The sequence below is a fragment of the Aquila chrysaetos genome, chromosome 3 (genome assembly GCF_900496995.4).
Source record: "Aquila chrysaetos chrysaetos chromosome 3, bAquChr1.4, whole genome shotgun sequence".
Lineage (NCBI taxonomy): Eukaryota > Metazoa > Chordata > Aves > Accipitriformes > Accipitridae > Aquila > Aquila chrysaetos.
This window is the reverse complement of record NC_044006.1, coordinates 44497423-44515625: the sequence shown is the minus strand read 5'-3', so window position 1 is coordinate 44515625 and position 18203 is coordinate 44497423. Positions and strand designations below refer to the sequence as shown.

Sequence of the window (18203 nt, the reverse complement as noted above, 5' to 3'; positions counted from 1 at the left end):
TTGATTTCAGAGCCATCATATTGAGTAATCTTTTTCTTGCATATAAAAGTTAGCTAATTGTTGATAAAAATTGTATCTTCTCCTTCAAGGATAAGATGTTTTTGCCTACTGTTTGTACAAGAACAGTAACATACAGACGTGACAAACCAGAGGAAATAAATATCGACATCAGCAAGTTACGATTAAACGAAACTTTCAAGTGTGAATTCTGAAGACAGTGTGTTTTCTGCAAATGTCTATTTCCATCATGCTCGACTTTTTAGAAGTTACCTTTTGTACTCTGTCGGAATCTTGACTGTTGCCCTATGGTTTTGTGTTGTGTGTTTTGTTGAATACTGTAACAAAGTGACATGTAAGCATATTCACGTAATGTGACTATGTTTGAAACTATAGCTGCTGTTATTTCTTTTTTTTTTTTTTTTTTTTTGAAAGAGAAATGTGCGTTACTACTGTTCAGGAACATTAGTGTTGATGTAGCACTTTAGCGTATTCTAATTTATTTAGTTATGGCCTAGAATGTAGATATGAACCAGTCTGACAAAGCACTGATCTCACTCTACATGTAGCTAGTACTGATGTGCTCTGTGGGAATGGACAAAAGCTGTGACTGAAATATTAACATTGCTGTATATTATAGCAATAGATGAAACTATTCAAACGCTCTTAAATAGAGTAAATGGTACTTTTATAGTTCTCTCAGTTGACAGATTCCACTGATTTGTCTGCTTTAGCCTCTTTGCTTTTCCTCATTACTTACTAAAAATGACTGGATTAAATGAGTGCTTAGTTACTGGTGTGAGTGTATAGTTGTGTGTGTATACACACACACATGCAGACACACACAGGTAAATTATATATATAGTTTTTTATATGTATGATGTCACTTAAAGATAATTTATATCTGATAAAGAGTAATTTTTAGCTTTTTTACTTGTTTCAACATAAAAACTTTTATACAGATTTTAAGGTATTTGGAAAATGAGTGGCTACTGAAAATGAGAGTTCCTCTGTCCAACAGCATAGTCTACATGATGATCACTGCCGGCTGACTTCACCTGTGGAGTCAGCAGCATCAGCTCCACTGCAAGTAGATAAATTACACCAGAGCTGTGTTTGGTTTGCTAGCTACATGTCAGTGTTTTGCCAAATAAGGGCTTTGTTGTTTTTCTATGTTGTCAGACATAAGTCTGATTTTACACACATGCTCTTTTTTCTATGTAAATTAGTTGACAGGATTAGCTTTTGTGAATTCTTTCATAACTGCTTCAATTTTTGTGACTCTGTGTTGAGAAATGTCCCCCATGTGATGTGAAAAAGAACCTGCAATTTGGAAGAAGGTGAGGAAAACAGGAGTCTTTTTCTCAAGAGAACACATTAATTGACTTCATGAATGTGGGATCAAATTCTGCCTTCAGAAATGGGCAAAACTCTTCTAAACACAGTGGGACCAATATAACCTTATCTGAGAGCAGAATTTGAGCTACAAGTTCAAGCAAAAGTATTTTCTTACCCCTGAAACCGGCTATAGTGGTAGAAGACATGTTATTGTTATATGCTAGTTGGAAGAGTCAGCTAACAGTCTGATTTACTTTATGCTGCCAAAAGCCTACAAAAATCTGATCAACCTCTAATGCACTAAAATCTTGCTGGCAAAAAGAAAAATAATCTCAGAAGACAGTGTATCATTTTAGCAACATTAATTACTGATAGTAAATATTGGTCTGTACTTGTCATAGTTAAGAGTTACAGAAACAAAGCAGAATCTCTTTACATGCAGTTTTTAGAAATTAGTATATAGTCATATTTCCTATTCTGTATTTCTTCTGTAAATTCCCACTGAAATCTGAGGAGTATACATGTGAAAGGAAGGCAGGATGCAGAGCAAATGATTAAGTGTTATGTGAGTGTTTACAGTTTCTTGGGTCATGGATCAAGTGGGATTGAGAAAAATAATATAGAGACAATAGGCCTTCCATTAAATTGTCATAGAAGCTTTAGATCTTAGTGATTGTTTTTAAAAAAAAAGTAAACTGGACTATTAAATGTTTCTAAAGCAGACTTCAAAGTAGTCCCTGAGCTTTCTACCATCCAGGTAAAAGTGTCTCATTTAAAGAAAAGGGGATTTCCTTACACTGACCCTGATATTAGTGATAGCTTAATTGTAATATCTTAATAATAGATTCATTCTGTAATCTATCAAGTACACCTTAAACTTTCATTTTCTTTGAAAACCTGTAGAACCGTTTTCCTCCTGTGTAAATTAACAGATTCCAGACAATTGGTTTCAGTGGGATAAAGAGGAAAGATTGATAAAAGTTTACCTGCTATTGCCCTTATCACAATTCATTAGTATTTTTAAGTGAGTAGGAAACAAAGTCTCAGCTTATCTGTTTCACTTAACAAAACAAACAAACAAAGTAAAGCTCAGCAGAGAATATCTGAGTATATAACAAAAGATGATTATGTTCTTTAAACAGTGCGATAGATGTTTTTTAACAAAAAAGAGTCCTCAGAATGTATTTCCCATAATGGCCTTTAAAGCATTTACTGAAGTGGTAGCTAATGTTTTTTCTTTAGAAATTACTTTTCACTGTTAGAGGAACTTAAATTATGTGGGTGGGGGACAATGGAGCTGGGTTCTTTGTGTAAGAAAGATTTGAGCTGTAACACCCATATTCCAGACCCATCACACTGCTACTACTTTTCTTCTGTAGTACTTAGTTGGCATTGCAGTGCTGCCTGTGAAGGGGCACGGCCAGTATTTCCTTATCAGACACCTGCCTGAATGTTTAGTATGCTCTGGTCAAATAGAGTAGGCTTACAGGACAAATTGCACTGTAAGCTATTTGCTGTTCTGAGGTTAAAAAAAAGAAAGTTTTTTAAGAAAAAAAAAAAAACACTAAGAAAAAAAAGCTTTTCTTGCATCTCCCTCATGGCTTTGCTGTATTGTGGAGGAGGCTAGTGAAAAAGAATAAGCTGCTGCTAATGTGACAGGTCAAGGCTTTTAGAAGGCCCATGGGGAGCTTATACAGAGCAGGATCCTTGGGAGGAGGCTTTGTTTCTAGGGATGGAATCTATCCATGAGAAACTCTGGCTTTGCTTGGTACTTGTTTCCCTCTGCCTTTGACCATGTTTTTCAGAAGAGCTGCTGCAGGAGATGAATAGCCCAACAAAAGCCTCACTATTTAGGGAGCTGTGTTCCCTCAGCACATGACCTTAAATGAGAAAGCAGCCTGTAATTCACAAGGAATTTCCTCAGCGATTGCAGAAGGACTCTGCTTCCTATAGTGCTTAATATGGGAGATATTAAAGACGAATTAGTTCATATTAGTTTTCAATGTATTGTGCATCAAAGATGCTCATAAAAATAGGGGAAAAAAATCTAGCCTCAGAATAGAACGTTCCAATCTTCTTAAATAAAGCTTCTTATACCAGGCTTCTTCAAAAAATGAAAAAAAAAAGTCAAATAATTTGACTGCATGCCTATACCCCAAAATATACTGGCAGACCATCATCGGTTTGGGGAGTTGTTTCTAGATTCGCTCCCACAAACAGAGCATGTGCATGACTTTTCACAGCAGATTTGTTAAAGTTAAAGTCCATATGTATAATTTTCAAATTCTAATCCCACTTTTTTTACCTTTAACTGATTATTTGTCTAACGTTTCAGAAATGACGTGTTTATGCATTTAAAAAGCATGCATTTTACTTCGGATTTTTTTTAAAGACTCTAAAATGAAGAAATACTATGAATTGGTTATTTCCAAGCATCCTGAGTACCTTAATAACATTGCTACAGAAGTGTGTGGGAAAATAGCTGTTTCATCCAGAAAACGTGCACATGGTATGCAAGGAATTTTCATTGTGCCCAGCTGAAATTCCCTTACGTTCACAAGGAATGTTGAAAGTGAACCTTAAAAAGGAAGGACATCTGTATAGGCATACTTTACATTTTATCCATTATTTTCAACTGGATTTATTTTTTCCTCTCTATGGTGTCATGAAAACCTGCTATGTAAAGTATTCTTCAGACTGCAATGGAAAAAATTATTTGCCCAGTCTGATCATATATAATATTTGTTTCCTGCTTAGTGTGCATACCTAAATGTACATGTGTTGCAATCCGTGGGAGCGAACGTGTGAAGCAGCTTCAAGCAACCCTTAGTCCTAAAGTAGCCATAAGGCCTAGCGATGCCCAAGGCAGAGAGATGCTGCCTGTGCATTGAAGAGGGACGGCATCCTCAGCAGGCGCAATGAGTCCTACAGCTCCCCACAGCATCCCTGCAGAGATGGTGCTCTGAGACCACGCTTCTCCATTTGTCAAGGCAGGAAGCCTCTTCAAAGTAGGTTGTTGGCTTGGCAGAGGTGGTACGGTTTGTGTCCTAGGCGCTTGGCCACATGTTGGAACTGCATCACATGCAGTCCGCAACCCTCAGCGCTGCAGGCTTTTTGCATCTTTACTCGTCAAAAAAATGCTTGCATGTAACCTAGCAAGGGACCGCCTGTGCCAGTATGTACTGTAAACCCGGATGCTGCAGACCTCCATTAAAGCTTCCGGGAAGTCGTTGGGCATCTGCCCATTGACTTCCCACCAGCCCCAGGATCTCTCCCGGCCAGCCTTAAGGAATGTAAGCTGTAGCTGGGAAAGGGCACTTCTCATAGAGGCATTCCTGCTGAGCCAGTGCTGGGTGACGCTTACTCTGCTCTGGCTACGATTGAAGCACAGCGCCAGTGTTCTGGCTGAGAGGGGAAAGATTTATTTGCTAAGCAGAAATGGAGCAGTAGTTAAGAAGAACACTACTTTTTTAATGATGACCTTGACACTGCTCTGATGCACAGACATTTCATGGATCTTAAAGAGAATTGAAATTCATGGAAAGGGAAAAAAGGTTAAAATTAGCCAGCGTGAATGCATTTCTATAGCGAGCCAAATCAGTGGGGTTTCACTGAGTGCAAGCCAGCTCAGAATGGCTGGCCTTTCTGAGGCGGGGTGGCGGGGGGGGGGGGAGAAAAAGAAAAAACTTAAAATTAATAGATTCTTGAACTTTAGAAATGCTGCTCTGGATTGCATGTTCTCTTTGTTTCCTTTTCTGCACACACTCAAGAAAAAGGTATCTACTCACTAAAAAAAAATAACATTGAAATGTCTGGCATTTGTTAGAATAATGGCTTCTACTCAAATCCTAACATTTCATCCTGATACCTACATTGTGTTTGGGCTGTTTCAGTTATATTTTGAAGGGAGGTGTTGAAAGATGAAAGATTCTTTTGGGAAGGCATTAGTGTTGGATGAATTCACTGTGCTAACATCTTCACTTTTACCTACTACTGCTTCAAAAAACAGAGCTACTTTAAAGTGTCTTATTTAGCAATGGTGTGACAGCTATTAATAGTACTACAGTTTTTAACTTTCTATTTAACATATACTACCTTTTGTAAAAAAAGTATATACAGATAAATAATGTTTCTCTAGATTATATGTATAGAGAATGATAGTAAGGGAAGAGGTTTTACATAAATTTATAACTTCTTACTGTTCTTTTTACATTTTAAATGATACTTCTAAATCACTACTTTTGTTTGGAAATATACTGAATATTTTATTATTTAAAATAGTATACTTTTATAGCTGTTTATTAATTTCAGTTGACTACTAACTTCTATTTTGATATTTATTAATGAGTTGACACTGTAGTATATTGAGATGTTTATTTTTCTATCAGAGCTGTAACAACTATGACATAGCATTATTTTAATGCAACATCATTGTACTTGCTCTCTAAAAAATAAAATCAATATTTAATCCATATGGATTTTTCATATTTTTAATGTTTAATATGTCTATGATAAGGAAGAAATACTCACCCCCTTTTAAAAATATAAAGCACTTTCATTAAGGTGCACAAATATCTGCAAAGGGAACGTATGATTACAGTTGGTTTTAAATGGAATAATACTGTGTCGGGAGAGATAAAATACAAAGAATACCATGTTTATCTGATGTAGGCAAACAGATGAATGCACGTTCAGGATGAACTTTGAGAAGGTGGGAAGGAACACGATAGCAGTTAGCAGTTTGGAGGTGCAGCTGGTTTATCTTGCGCAACCTAACTGAAATATGAATGCACCAGGAGATGTTAGCACTTTGCAGGGGACAAGAAGATACTTCTTATAGAAATACAATCTATAGATTGATAGGTGGTTACAATAGCCTTTCTTCTGCTCTGCTTTGTTGGGTGGTAGAGTAGCTGGTTTTCTGGGAATGGGTAAATCTGCAAATGCCTCATCTATGCCACTCACTGCAGGCTTCGGTTGCTTTCTGAGTACTGGTGAAAATGCATCACTACATTGGGAAGGTGACACAGGTTCTGTTCTCGAGCAGAATCGATAATAGCATTTGCTTTGCACAATGCCATGAAATTTCTCCTGAAAAGGACTTCAGACATGCTGTGTGTAAGGACATTCAAAGTATGTGCTGTAAGACTACGATGCCTCAGTAAGAGACAGCTGTGGCACTAAGACACCTAACAGACATCACTGGTAAAACTAGCTGTTCATGCTCCTAACATGATCCAGTTTTTGCTCTGGGGATGAGAGAGCTAGAACCAAGTGACAACTGATACATGCTCAGTCATCACATCAATTAGTGTCCAGGACTTAACAATACAATAGAAAAACCTGGGAAAAGGTGTACAGCAAAACTAGAAAAACAAATAACTAAATATCACAAGGACAATCTGTTCATCTTTGTTGCTGCTTCTATCAAAGCAAGGAACATAATCCCAATATATGCCTGATGAGATTGAGGCTGAAAAATTTCTTTTCACAGAGGCAGGAGTCTTCAGCCTTCACTGACACACACAGCAAGCACATGCAACCAGTCCTACCAACCGAGAAACACACATTTTCCTTAAAATCTCTTTATTGAGGGACATTAATGTTGTCACCAACTCAGAGTAAACATAAACCTAGATCTGGATTTCAGACGTATAATTTAAGCATATAACTTGAGCTACGGACATAGGGCTTCATTTTGCCACGTGATAGTAATCTTGAAACTAAGGTTACTGTTAACACTTAAGTCTCCTATAGATAGTGATCCTGGCACCGAGCTGTGCTGCATACCCTGTATGTTGTGGGATGATGGTAAGTGATCTATATGAAGTCTTTCTTCCTATGTTCTGAAATCCAGCAATTAAATCATGTCTATATACCTTAAAATGTCCAGATAATGACAGATAGGGGTTTTGACACTAGTGGCATTGTATTTAGCCTATTTTTATTCACACCCATGAATTTGTCAGTGAAGGCACAATAGTGCCCTAATTTGGCTCTAATGTAACGCAACTGCTATTTTGTTGCAGATACCATTGACAAGAAAAAGGCTTGCTGCTCAGTCTCTCCAAAGAGGAAAGAAACCTAAGTTACAGCCTCTAAAGCCGGAGGAGGAAAGAGATCCTGATTTCAGCCACTTTTTTGACACCAGTCATGTAGGTGCACGCTATTACAGAATTTCTCTCCCTGCATGATTCCCTTTGTGGTAGGTGCAGAATTTGATCCAATAAGCAGAGAGGATGGCATTAGGGACAGTTGGTTTGAGTGAAGATCTGCATATGCATGATGACAACCAAAAGGCAATGATTACAATTAAGCATAAAGACTTTGTTAACAGACTGATTTTAACTGTTGTGGAGTTAATCTGAAAAGTGGGTGTTTTCTTCCGCTTTCAGGTCTACAACAAAGACGAGAGCTTTGGAAATACATTCCTGCTACCCTGGGTTTAAACCAAAGAATTTAAACATATTGTATGAATTAAATAAAAATATCTAGTTTTACAGAAACCCAAATAGTCTGAAGCTGTGTTTAGAGCCCAGGTACTGTCAGTGTGGTGCAGGGGCTTCTAGCTGCTCATCTTCTGCTTGGAGTCTTGGGGTGGTCCAAGTTGGGTTGGACTGTACAGAATTCATGTTACCTAGACATAGGCTGCCAGCTTGATTTATTAGCACTAAAGAGGCCCCAACATTATCATCCCCTGGCCCCTCATCCCAGGGAAACTGTGGTGGGTTGCAGAACACAGTGTCTTCATTTTTGCAAATGATGCTGTCATCTACTCAGCCCAGAGCATAATATGGCCTCTGATTATTTTCTTGGCCTTCAACTGCATGATTCATGAAGGACAGTTACTGTTTAATAAAGATGATGTGTATGCAAGCTGATAAAACTAAATGATTAACCACAGAAGCATAATATTGCCAAGTTATGTCACATATGCTTATTGAAATCAGTGCTTGTGATGTATTTCTTTCAGCTTTGCAGCTTGCCAAGTCCCCCTTTTGGGGCCCTAAGTCTCATCCTAAGCCTCTTGGTTCTGCCTCAGCAATCTGGAGAGCTCAGGACCTATTCCCGCCTGGGGTTCCTCGGCTCTCAAAGCTGCTCACAGGAGCAGCCTCTCCCACAAACACCCTTCTGACTCTTTAGCCTTTGACTGTAGCCTTAACAGATCCATTCTGAAAGCATCACCGAGGCTGTAAGATACGTGGCTGAACTGCAGAGGAGACAGGGGACATGTCAGTGGATGGGTTTTCCACAGAATTTTTAGACACACCTTCACTTTGCTCTGGACAAAGCAGGAATTTCAAAGACTTCTACAACTTAAACATGGTGATCTCTAGATTATCCTTGTCTTCAGAAGTGTTTAAGGTTGGCTTCTGTCCTTGAATCATTCTGCAGCTGCACCCAGGCTCCTGAGCAGAAAAAAAGCCAGCTAAAATAAATACTTCCCATCTTTCTCACCTTCTTGTGCATCTCTCCATATCTAAATTGGGCTATCAGAGAAAATTTTCCTCACTGTGCCTTCTTTGAAAATTGCAGACACTGAATCAGAGGGCTTCATCAGGGAACAGCTTTTTTTTATTTTGGGGCAGACAAGAACAAGTTAAAGTCTGTAGTGCAAAGCTAAACAGAGCATCTCTGAACCTGGTCAGATGCACTCACATAGATCTGCTCCTTTCCAATGTCAAGAAGTCAGGGCTATTTCTTGGTGTACTAGCCAGTCCTCAGATACCCACAGGCATTCTCCTGCTGTAAGCTTTAAATCTGATACCCTCACAGCTTCTGCAAGGTGTATGCCACATGCAAAACACAGAGACACATTTCCCCTCCAGTACCGCCGTTCTGGTGGCAATTTTTATCATTTGTAAATATTTCTTCGTGTATATCTTTGTGTGTGTGTGTGTGTGTCTGCATATTCCATTCAAATTAACTTTTCCTCAGCATCAAGATGTCCATCTCTGATTGCTAAATAGCCTGTCAGACCAAATTATATAAATACATGTACGATATGTACAGATACAGTCTCATGTACCTTTTTTGTATATATTTAAGATGGGATTCCTCCCCTAATTTCTCATGCATAGCAGGATCTTTCTTTAAAAATCCCGATATATATCCCAGTTTCTGTTAATGGCTAGGCTGCTATCATGTTGAAACCATGACTTGAAGTGTTCCCCAATGTTCATCTTCTTGAGTTTCTGCACTTTTTTTTTTTTTGGCTGCTGCCTGGCATAAAAAAACCTAAAGTGTGGAAGACAGACACAGCACCTTACACAGGGATTCTTGGTTCACAAAGAGGATCTAATCATGATGTTAAAAATAATGAGTATTTACTTAGCCAATTTATTCCCCATGCCTTTGAAAGTGAGGTCTTGCTTTTTAAAAAGGAAAGAATCATAAGGTCGAAGGAAAGAAAAGATAATGTGTCAGATCATTTTGCAAACCAAAAAAAGTGGCATTCTCAGAAGGAAGATTTATTGTCATATGACAGACTGAGAGTGTTTCAAAGAAAAAATAAAAAGCAAACCCAAAGAAAGCTTTGGTTTCAACAGTTTTCTGTGAAATTGCTGGGTCCTTGGGATTCAGCTGAAGGCTATGTTAGGAGTGAACATGCTGAGCATCTTTGAATATCAAGTCCATAAGGTCCCCTTTGAGATCAGATATATAACAGATTAGGAATGTTATTGTAACACGTGTTATATTCCTTCTTCAAAAAAAATGGTGTCTTACAGAACCTGTTTGGCAAGCCAAAACATAAGAAGCTTTATTTATTGTCTTAGCTGATGTTCTTTCTTGGATCACAAAGAATTTATGCTAGCAACTATCGTGGAGTATTCTTACATTTTCTATTTATCCCCTTTTCACTCACTGAAAAACTAGTTTGGATTTGAACTACCTGAAAATAATGCAATGTATAATTCACTGTAAATTCCACTACTACCCAGGAATTTTGCTTGTCTAGTTAGCTGGCTTTTTGTCAAGTGTGTTAATGTACTCAGTTATTTTGAGGGGGGTGGAGAAAGGAAAATTTAACAAATCGCTGTCAACATCACTTGAAATGTCCTGAAGGAAACTGTGTTACTGAGTTTAATTGCTATTATTTAAGCTATTTGATACAGTTGGTGACCTACTTCCTATGGAATTCAAGTGCTTTTACCTTGGCAAATTTTACTCCCCACTTGGTCAGTGCCCAGTTACTACTGCTTCCCTAGACCAATGCAGGTGCGTGCCAACAGTGAAGTCTGCAATGTCCTTTAAACCAGTGAGATAAGGGAATTGTTATTCTTGAGCAAGCTTTGGCAAAGAAGACAGTATTATAATTTTGCTATGATTAAAACACCTGGGTTATTGATGTTTTATTGGATATAAAATTTATAATCAATTTATATACAGCTACTCCTGAAGTCACCGGTATAGCATACCTGAAACCTTGCTAACTCTAAGGATTATTGTATGAAGGACTTGCTTGAAGAATCTTTTTTCTTTAAATTAGAATCTTTTTGAGATGTCCCTTGGAATGATATTTTTCAGATACTTCATTTCTCCAGGGTGCCTCCCTACAAGACATTAAAATAGGATTTCATTTACAGTATTCACAAGGAAGGGAAGCCACACTGTGCCTTCCTTACATTAGGGATACAGAAGTGACAACTGCTCTCACAGCACCAGAACCATGTTCTGACAAGAGGACTTACTTTTTGTATGAGTCCCCCATGAGAACAGCCAGATTTTTTCAGACCTACAGTCCTTCTAGCCCAGTGTAGCTGTCTCCAACAGTGGAGACAAACTCCCATGGGAAGTGTAAGCGCACTCCAAGTGTGTATTACTTCCCTGAGCTTCCCCCATCCTCCATTTTTCATCTTAGGGAATTTCCTACATCTGATTAGTTTGTTTAATCAGTAACCCTCACTTTCAGGTATGTGCCATTGAACTCACCTTAAAAAAAAAAAAAAAATCCACCAAGTTTGGAACTGCTTCCTTTTGTTTTGAACATAGCACTTTGCTTGGTGGCCCATAGCTCCTTCATTCAAACAGAGCAGACGCTGAGCCCCAGCCACTCTTTTCTGTAGAACTGTTCACATCTCCCCAAGTCACCTTTCCCAGACTGCATAATCCAAGCATACATGGTCATTCTTTATACTGAAGCTTTTCCTTATCTTTGATCATCTTTGCTGCCCTTTTCTGATCCTCTCCTATCACTGGCATCCTCCTTTTCTCCCTTAAGGATGAGGGAGCAGAGCTTTTTCAAGATTCAAAATGTAGATGAACCACCTATTTACATAGGGACACACTGATATGAATCTTTTCTTATTCCTTTTATACTACTTCCTAACATTTGTATGCATTTGATACAGAATTTTCATATCTTTCTCCTTAACAGAGGTCTTATACTGAATTACTGTCCTACCATGTTTAGCTCTGAAACTACTGAACAAAGGAAAGCTGCTCACTCACGGCTATCTTGAATGCAAATGTTAGCAGTTTGGTTCCCCTTTGGTTCAGGCAGATTCTCTCTCTCTTCTTCATAGCTTCCACTTAGTCTGTAAGTAGCCCCGTTCCTAGTGAAGCAGAGATCTCCCTCCAGATACCACCCTCCTAGAATTACAGCTCTGCCTTTCTGCTTCTCTCTCCAGTCCTGCACAGAGTACAGTGAATGTTTCAGAGAAAGTTCCCACTAAAGTCCTGGTCTCCAGCTTTTTTTCAGAGCAAAAAATTTTTGCCACCAGAATTTCATATCTTCCTTCTTCGTTATGTGGTTGATGCTCACCTGAATACTACCGGCTGCAACCCACTGCCTCTGAAGTTTACCAGCTTTGCACTAAGTAAGCAAATTGTATGTTTGTCTATATGTCTGAACCCCCATACGTCTGTTTGCTGGATGAGAGCATCCTCCCCCTCTTCCCTTCCTGCTGGACATCCTAATTCCAGAAGGGCACTCGCATTAAGAGAGAGCATAGATATATAAACCAGCTAAGAGAAACCTGTCACTGTAGTCATATTTCCTTTCACTTGTCAGTATGACATTCCTGGATATCTCCTCTGTCAGCCTAGGTCTCAGCAGAAGTAAATTGCTTTTTTGAAGACTACACTGTTCAGCAACCTCAATGTGTCCTCAATGGTCACCTCCATTAGCCCACTTTTCTCTGGGTCAGCTATCCTACCCTGATATCCATACACACCTATGCTGGCTTCCCCACAGGGGAAGAACTCACATAAGTCTCCCTCTCTCCCTGCAGGAAAAGTACTTCCAGTGTTCTTCCTTCCTTTCACCTTTCTGAATAGGTGTAAGAGCAATTCCTAAAGCAGTCTCTTTTGCCAGCTGCTCCTTCTCCTATTAACCTCCCATAGCACAAAAGCCAGAGAACCACCAACCTCTTCTGCTCCTATCTCTCCACAAGAGCGAAAAATCTTGTCCAGCCACTTACTTGGCTGTAAGTGAGTAGGAGTGACTCCTACTCACTCCGTGCTAGAGCTGGCCTTAACAGAGGAAGGCATCCTCACCTTGCCTCTGGCTTTATAGCTGTGGCTGGCTGGCCTCCTCCCACTCACCTCCCTCCAAACTCTTCCCAGACTGGGTTGCTGTCCTTGAATGCCCTTGGTTGGCTACTTGATTGCCTAATTAGCACCTCAGCTCCATACAGAGGGTTCTTGAAAAGGGAAAATTTCTTAAATGTGATATGGAATTAGTCCTACAACCTGCAGAGTTGTAAGAGGGATATGGAAACAAATTTTATTTAAGGAGATCATAAGATTTACAACTGAAAGGATTGCAATACTTTTAATTTTCCTGTAACAGAACTAAGTTCTTTAGCTCCTAGCTCAGCCTATTACTTCTTTTTAGCTTTTCTACCTACCAGCCAGTCCACAACTTCACACAATGGGGAAGGTACCTATAACATCACAACTACCCAGCAAATCTGCTATCTCCTGGCTAAATTTCTCTGTCCATTCCCCATGCGTCATAGGACAGCTCCTTCAGTTCCTAAGCCTGGTTTCCTGTGCATTAATTCTGCATCCTTTGGGATCTATCCCTTCCTATATTCAGAACTTCTGCAAAAATATTTGAGGGGGGAACCAAAAAAAACAACTTTAATCTGTGGTTGGGTAACTTAGATTCAAACTTGGTAGATCTTAGAGAAAGGGTCTAGAAATGTAAGGACGTTTGGCAGCCAGAGTTAAGGGATTATGCCTAAGTCACATAGAAGATGGAGCTTTCATATATGGGCCCTAAACTGTCCTACTGTAAATGATATCATCTGATAGCCAGGTCATTTGGTAAGTGAGGCTCCCTGAATTATAAACTGAATTTTTAATTAGACACAACTATGGCAATGGGAAGGATTGTTTCTAAGACAAAAATTAAAATGAGACAGAAACAAGGGTGCATCTGAAAACAGTTAAAACAAGGATTATCTTGTCCTCTACTATAGTGATTATCACCTTAAAAATGGTCCTTTGGGGTTGGGAATTCATTATTTCACTCCTAGACTGTTCAAAGTCTGAAGTTCTGAACTTCAAAATTTTGGCAGAGATTCCTCCAACTTTTGGCACAGCACAGGCCCAAATGCACTCCTACGTTTGTTGAATCCCAAGAAATGGAAAATTAAAAAACAAGAAAGACTACTGCGATAACTCTGAAAGTAAGAGTCAGCACGGTGGGTATCTATTAAGATATTTTCCACAGTATGAATCTCTAAGGCTTTTCCACATGGGGTAAGTATTTGGATTAAGGTAGACATCTTGACAGGCTGGAGAAATGGGCTGACAGGAGCCTCATGAAATTCCGCAAAGACAAATGCCAAGTCCTGCACCTGGGGCAGACTAACCCCTTGCACCGATCCAGGCCACGGTCTGCCTGGTTGGGGCAGCTCTGCTGGAAAGGATCTGGGAGTCCTGGTGGACACAAGCTGAATGTGAGACAGCAGGGAGCCCTGGCACCAAAGCAAGCCAACAGCATCCTGGGCTGTATTAACAGGAGCTTAGCAAGTAAAATGATGGAAGTGATTGTCCCCCTTTACTTAGCACTCGTTAGACCACATCTAGATACTGCATCCACTTTTGGGGCCTCAGCACAAGAAAGACGTTGAGAACCTTGGGCAAGTTCAGTGGAGGGCCACCAAGATGGTTGGGGTTCCAGCACTTGCCCAGTGAGAAGAGGCCAAGGGACCTAGGCTTCTTCAGCCTGCAGAAGACATGGCTTCAGGGGACTAGAGAGCAGCCTGCCTGCCAGGGCCTGTGGGAAGGTTATCAAGAAGATGGAGCCAGCCTCTTCACCAGGGTCCACAGTGAGATAATGGACATAAGTTGAAACAGGAGGTTGAGGCTGGATATAAGGAAAAATATTCATTCTGGGGGTAATTAAACATTGGAAGAGGTTGCTCAGACAAGCTGTGGGGTCTCTGTCCTTCAGTGTTTTCAAAACCCAGCTGGACAAAGCCCTGAGCAAACCAGTCTGATGCAGCTTTGACTCTCCTTTGAGCAAGAGGTTGGACTAAAGACCTCGCAAGGTCCCTTCCAACCTGAAAAGGTCTGTGAGTCTGTGATAAATGTGGACCCTGGTTAACTCCCAAGAAGTCATTGTTGTTCCCTTCCGTGTTACCTGCATTTACTTCGAGAGGCTTGCTGTATGCAAGTGGTAAGCAGTACAGCTAGCAATGGTTTACTAAGAATCTGCTGGGAAGGAAAAGCTGTGATTTTCAAACTCCTTTACAAAGCAGACAGATCTTCTTCACTGAAGAAATAGCTATATAAGGAAACTCAATACAGTGACATTTATAGCATATATTGGTTTTTTAATGTGCATTTCTCATCTGGCCCTGGAAGAGTTTTGCCATCTAAAGCAAGGGACCATATTCTGCTCTGAGGCGTATACAAATCCCCTTAGCTTCAATGGGAATAGCATATACATAGCTGAGGGCATGGTTTGGCCCATGGTCAATAGCCTCCTAAAAGCTTTTTTCCTACATTTTTTTTTTCCTTGCAGTATTCATTTTTTTCCTTTCCAAAGGTTCTGATGTCATTCCTGTTGCTGCAGTTATAGAGTTCAATTTAGTGGGAACATCTTTGAAGTCTAATTAGATTTCTTGAGAAAGACCATGGATAATCAGAAATACAAATTCACAAGATCGCTTCAGGCCAGAAGCGTCATGCAGCAATATTAGACCAAATATTATGCAGTTCTTCTGTAATTCATGCTGTCTTCCCACTCATGAGTTGGGTTTGAAAAGCTTGTGGAATATATATGACATATCAGAGAAGTGCCAAATGTTCCTCATATAGTCCATTCTCATATTTCCTATGGAAAATGTCCCTCTCACAATCTTCCCCGTCCCACATTAAGCTGAATTTTGTCCATTACACCAGGGTAACATCATCTATGTCCACGAAGGTGCAAAGCATAACCTGGTTCACTGCAATTTAGAAATGCTGTGAGGGGTATTGTTAACTTATAGGGAATCTACAGGGGATATATTGCACGTGTATGAGAAACTTCACAACAGGCTGACATCCACCATTAGTCAGCAAAGCACAGAGTACCAGCGTAGAAAATTTTCTGTACAGTGTCAACATTGGCCAGAAGTGGAGACTGCCACAAGACATAAGAAAATAACAACACAGGACAAAATGCACTTAGGCCTTATCTCGCTGGGGCCGGCTCCACGGATAGGATAGCTCCTGCAACTTTCCCAAGGAAAGCCTCGTGTGTACACGAGATCTGTTTCGACTGCAACATCCAAGGCCAGGTACAGACTGCATCCATAGAGCTAGCAAAATAAAATAAAATAAACACAGCTGGCACCTATGCCCTTTTTCTAGATATGCATAAGTGATTATGCAGAATTATTCACCTATGACTATAAAAACTTGAAAATTGAGCCTTAGAGCCATTCTGAACCAGCCCTGGCCTTTTCCATCTGCCACGGTGTTTGCGGTGGGTGTGAAATGAGGTCTGATTTGCCTTTGGAGGCAAGGGTAGAGGGCAGGGATAGGAGGGGAAGAAATTACACATGCACATGCCTGTGCTTTACTCAGGTGGCCCCTCACAAGGCGCACTGAGAAGTGCTGGAGAGCGGGGAGAGATGCCGTATCCCATCTTCTAGCATCTCACCACTTCCCTCCTGCCCAACAAGCAAGCACCACTGCTTTGCAGCGCAGAAGGGAACACAGCATGGACTACTTTTACACTACAGCAGAAGTGTATTTACAAACTCTAAGTTACAATTGACTCTTAGTAACTTACTCTTAAGCCATATTCTGTCTTCAGTGGAATAATGAGAGCAAAGCTTGTGTCAGGCTTGTCCCGAGACATGACTGTCTCTGTGGGCTGGTGCATCTTGAAACACCACAGCCGCCTAACGCAGCCTAACACCGCTGTGCTTGAGGAGGAGGTGCTGTAAAGAAAGGCTCTCCTGGCTGAATTGCTGCAAGAATTCAAACAGAGAGATTGTAACGCCACAAGGTGAAATATCGGTGACACACCGGCTTTAACAGTCCGACAGCTGAGCAGAGAGGAAGGCACCTCAGTGCTGGTGGCGAGTGCTTGGTTCGTGTCTCCTCAGCACTGTCTCCACTGCCCTGCCAGGGACGGGGACCCCAGGGCCACCGCCTCCCAAACCCTCACTTTCCTTGGAGGTTTCTCACTGAGGCACCAAGGAGGCGTGACCTGATATTAAGATATTAGGAAACTGTAGCCCAGGGTTGTTACTGTATTAAGATATTAGGAAACTGTAGCCCAGGAAACTGTACGGCCACAAGTTGTTACTAACAGGCACTGAACAGACTAGGAAAAAACAGCTGAGTTTTCCCTATAAAAACTTTGAACCGATACAATAGAAACCATACAATGGGTATGCATGTTGCTCAAGGTCATACAGACATGTTTTTTCTTGTTTGTTTGTTTTTTCCCCTCTGGGCATCTATAATATTGCCTAAACTATTGGGATGCAGCAGTGACATTTTTCTTATTAAATTGGGATCCTAAGGGGAAAACTCTTGTCATAAATTTTTGAGCTGAAAACAACTGCAAGGATGGCTATAAATGAGGGAGAGGCTTAAGCCCTTAACTGCTGACCGATAGTTCATAAAAAAATAGAGTTTGGCAGGGAAAAGTATGATTATGAGAAAGTTTAATCTACTGTCAAATATTTTATTACATTTCAGAATCAAATTGCAGGCTCCAAGCTATTTTAAATATTAAACAGAGGATTATAACAGAGAGATTCTATAAACAAGGCAAAATGTAATGCCACTCACAATAACTTTAGGAAGGCATTCTGACACTACAGCAGTGAAGGTAGGTTGATTTCATAGGGAAAAAAAGGAAAAGATACTAGATATATGTATATTTGTATTAACGGTTTTCTTTTGGTGTCAAAAAATGGACTGATTGACAGTCAAGTGAAACTGCAGTAATGTTGATATTTCAAAGGAAAAAAAAATAATTAAGATCCCTCAATCTGGTGTCAATTTCTCATTTTATATAATAAAAATTACAAGAATGAGGCTAAAGAAAAGCAGTATTGAATTTAACTTAACCTTTGCATCTGTGCCTTCTCTGATGTTTTGAGATTGCTTTTTAACTTGTTGAACAAACAAGGAGAAAGGTAGAAGTCATAGATTAAGACACAAACTGAATATTTTCCAAAAATATTCATTATTAGCTTGATTTGTAAAGGATGTCTTTCTATACTCCAATAAAATGTTCTTCAAAATAAATTCTAAACCAATGCATATTCATTTAATCTTCCTTGAAATTCAAGATACAATACAGTATATACCTGTAGGATTTGGAACTAAAAAAAATAGAGTTGCAATTAACTCTGCAATGTTTAAAGTTAACCAGACCTGCTTTCAGTTACTTTATGGGCTAT

The 18203-nt window shown here is 39.8% G+C and overlaps 1 protein-coding gene across 4 annotated transcripts in view; it reads left to right on the top strand.

The window, feature by feature from the left end:
- ITGB8 (integrin subunit beta 8) overlaps positions 1-17978 on the top strand; it is a 61635-nt gene extending 43657 nt beyond the window's left edge. Inside the window, exons 14-15 of one of the 4 annotated variants that reach the window (XM_030007618.2) lie at positions 7365-7490; positions 13863-17978. In XM_030007618.2, the coding sequence (XP_029863478.1) occupies positions 7365-7490; positions 13863-13940 (204 nt within the window). In that variant the 3' untranslated portion in view covers positions 13941-17978. Of the gene's footprint in view, positions 1-89; positions 5007-7364; positions 7842-13862 lie in introns of those variants that run through there. The other 3 variants (XM_030007615.2, XM_030007616.2, XM_030007617.2) reach the window with 3 other exon arrangements.
- Positions 17979-18203: the final 225 nt, after the last annotated feature.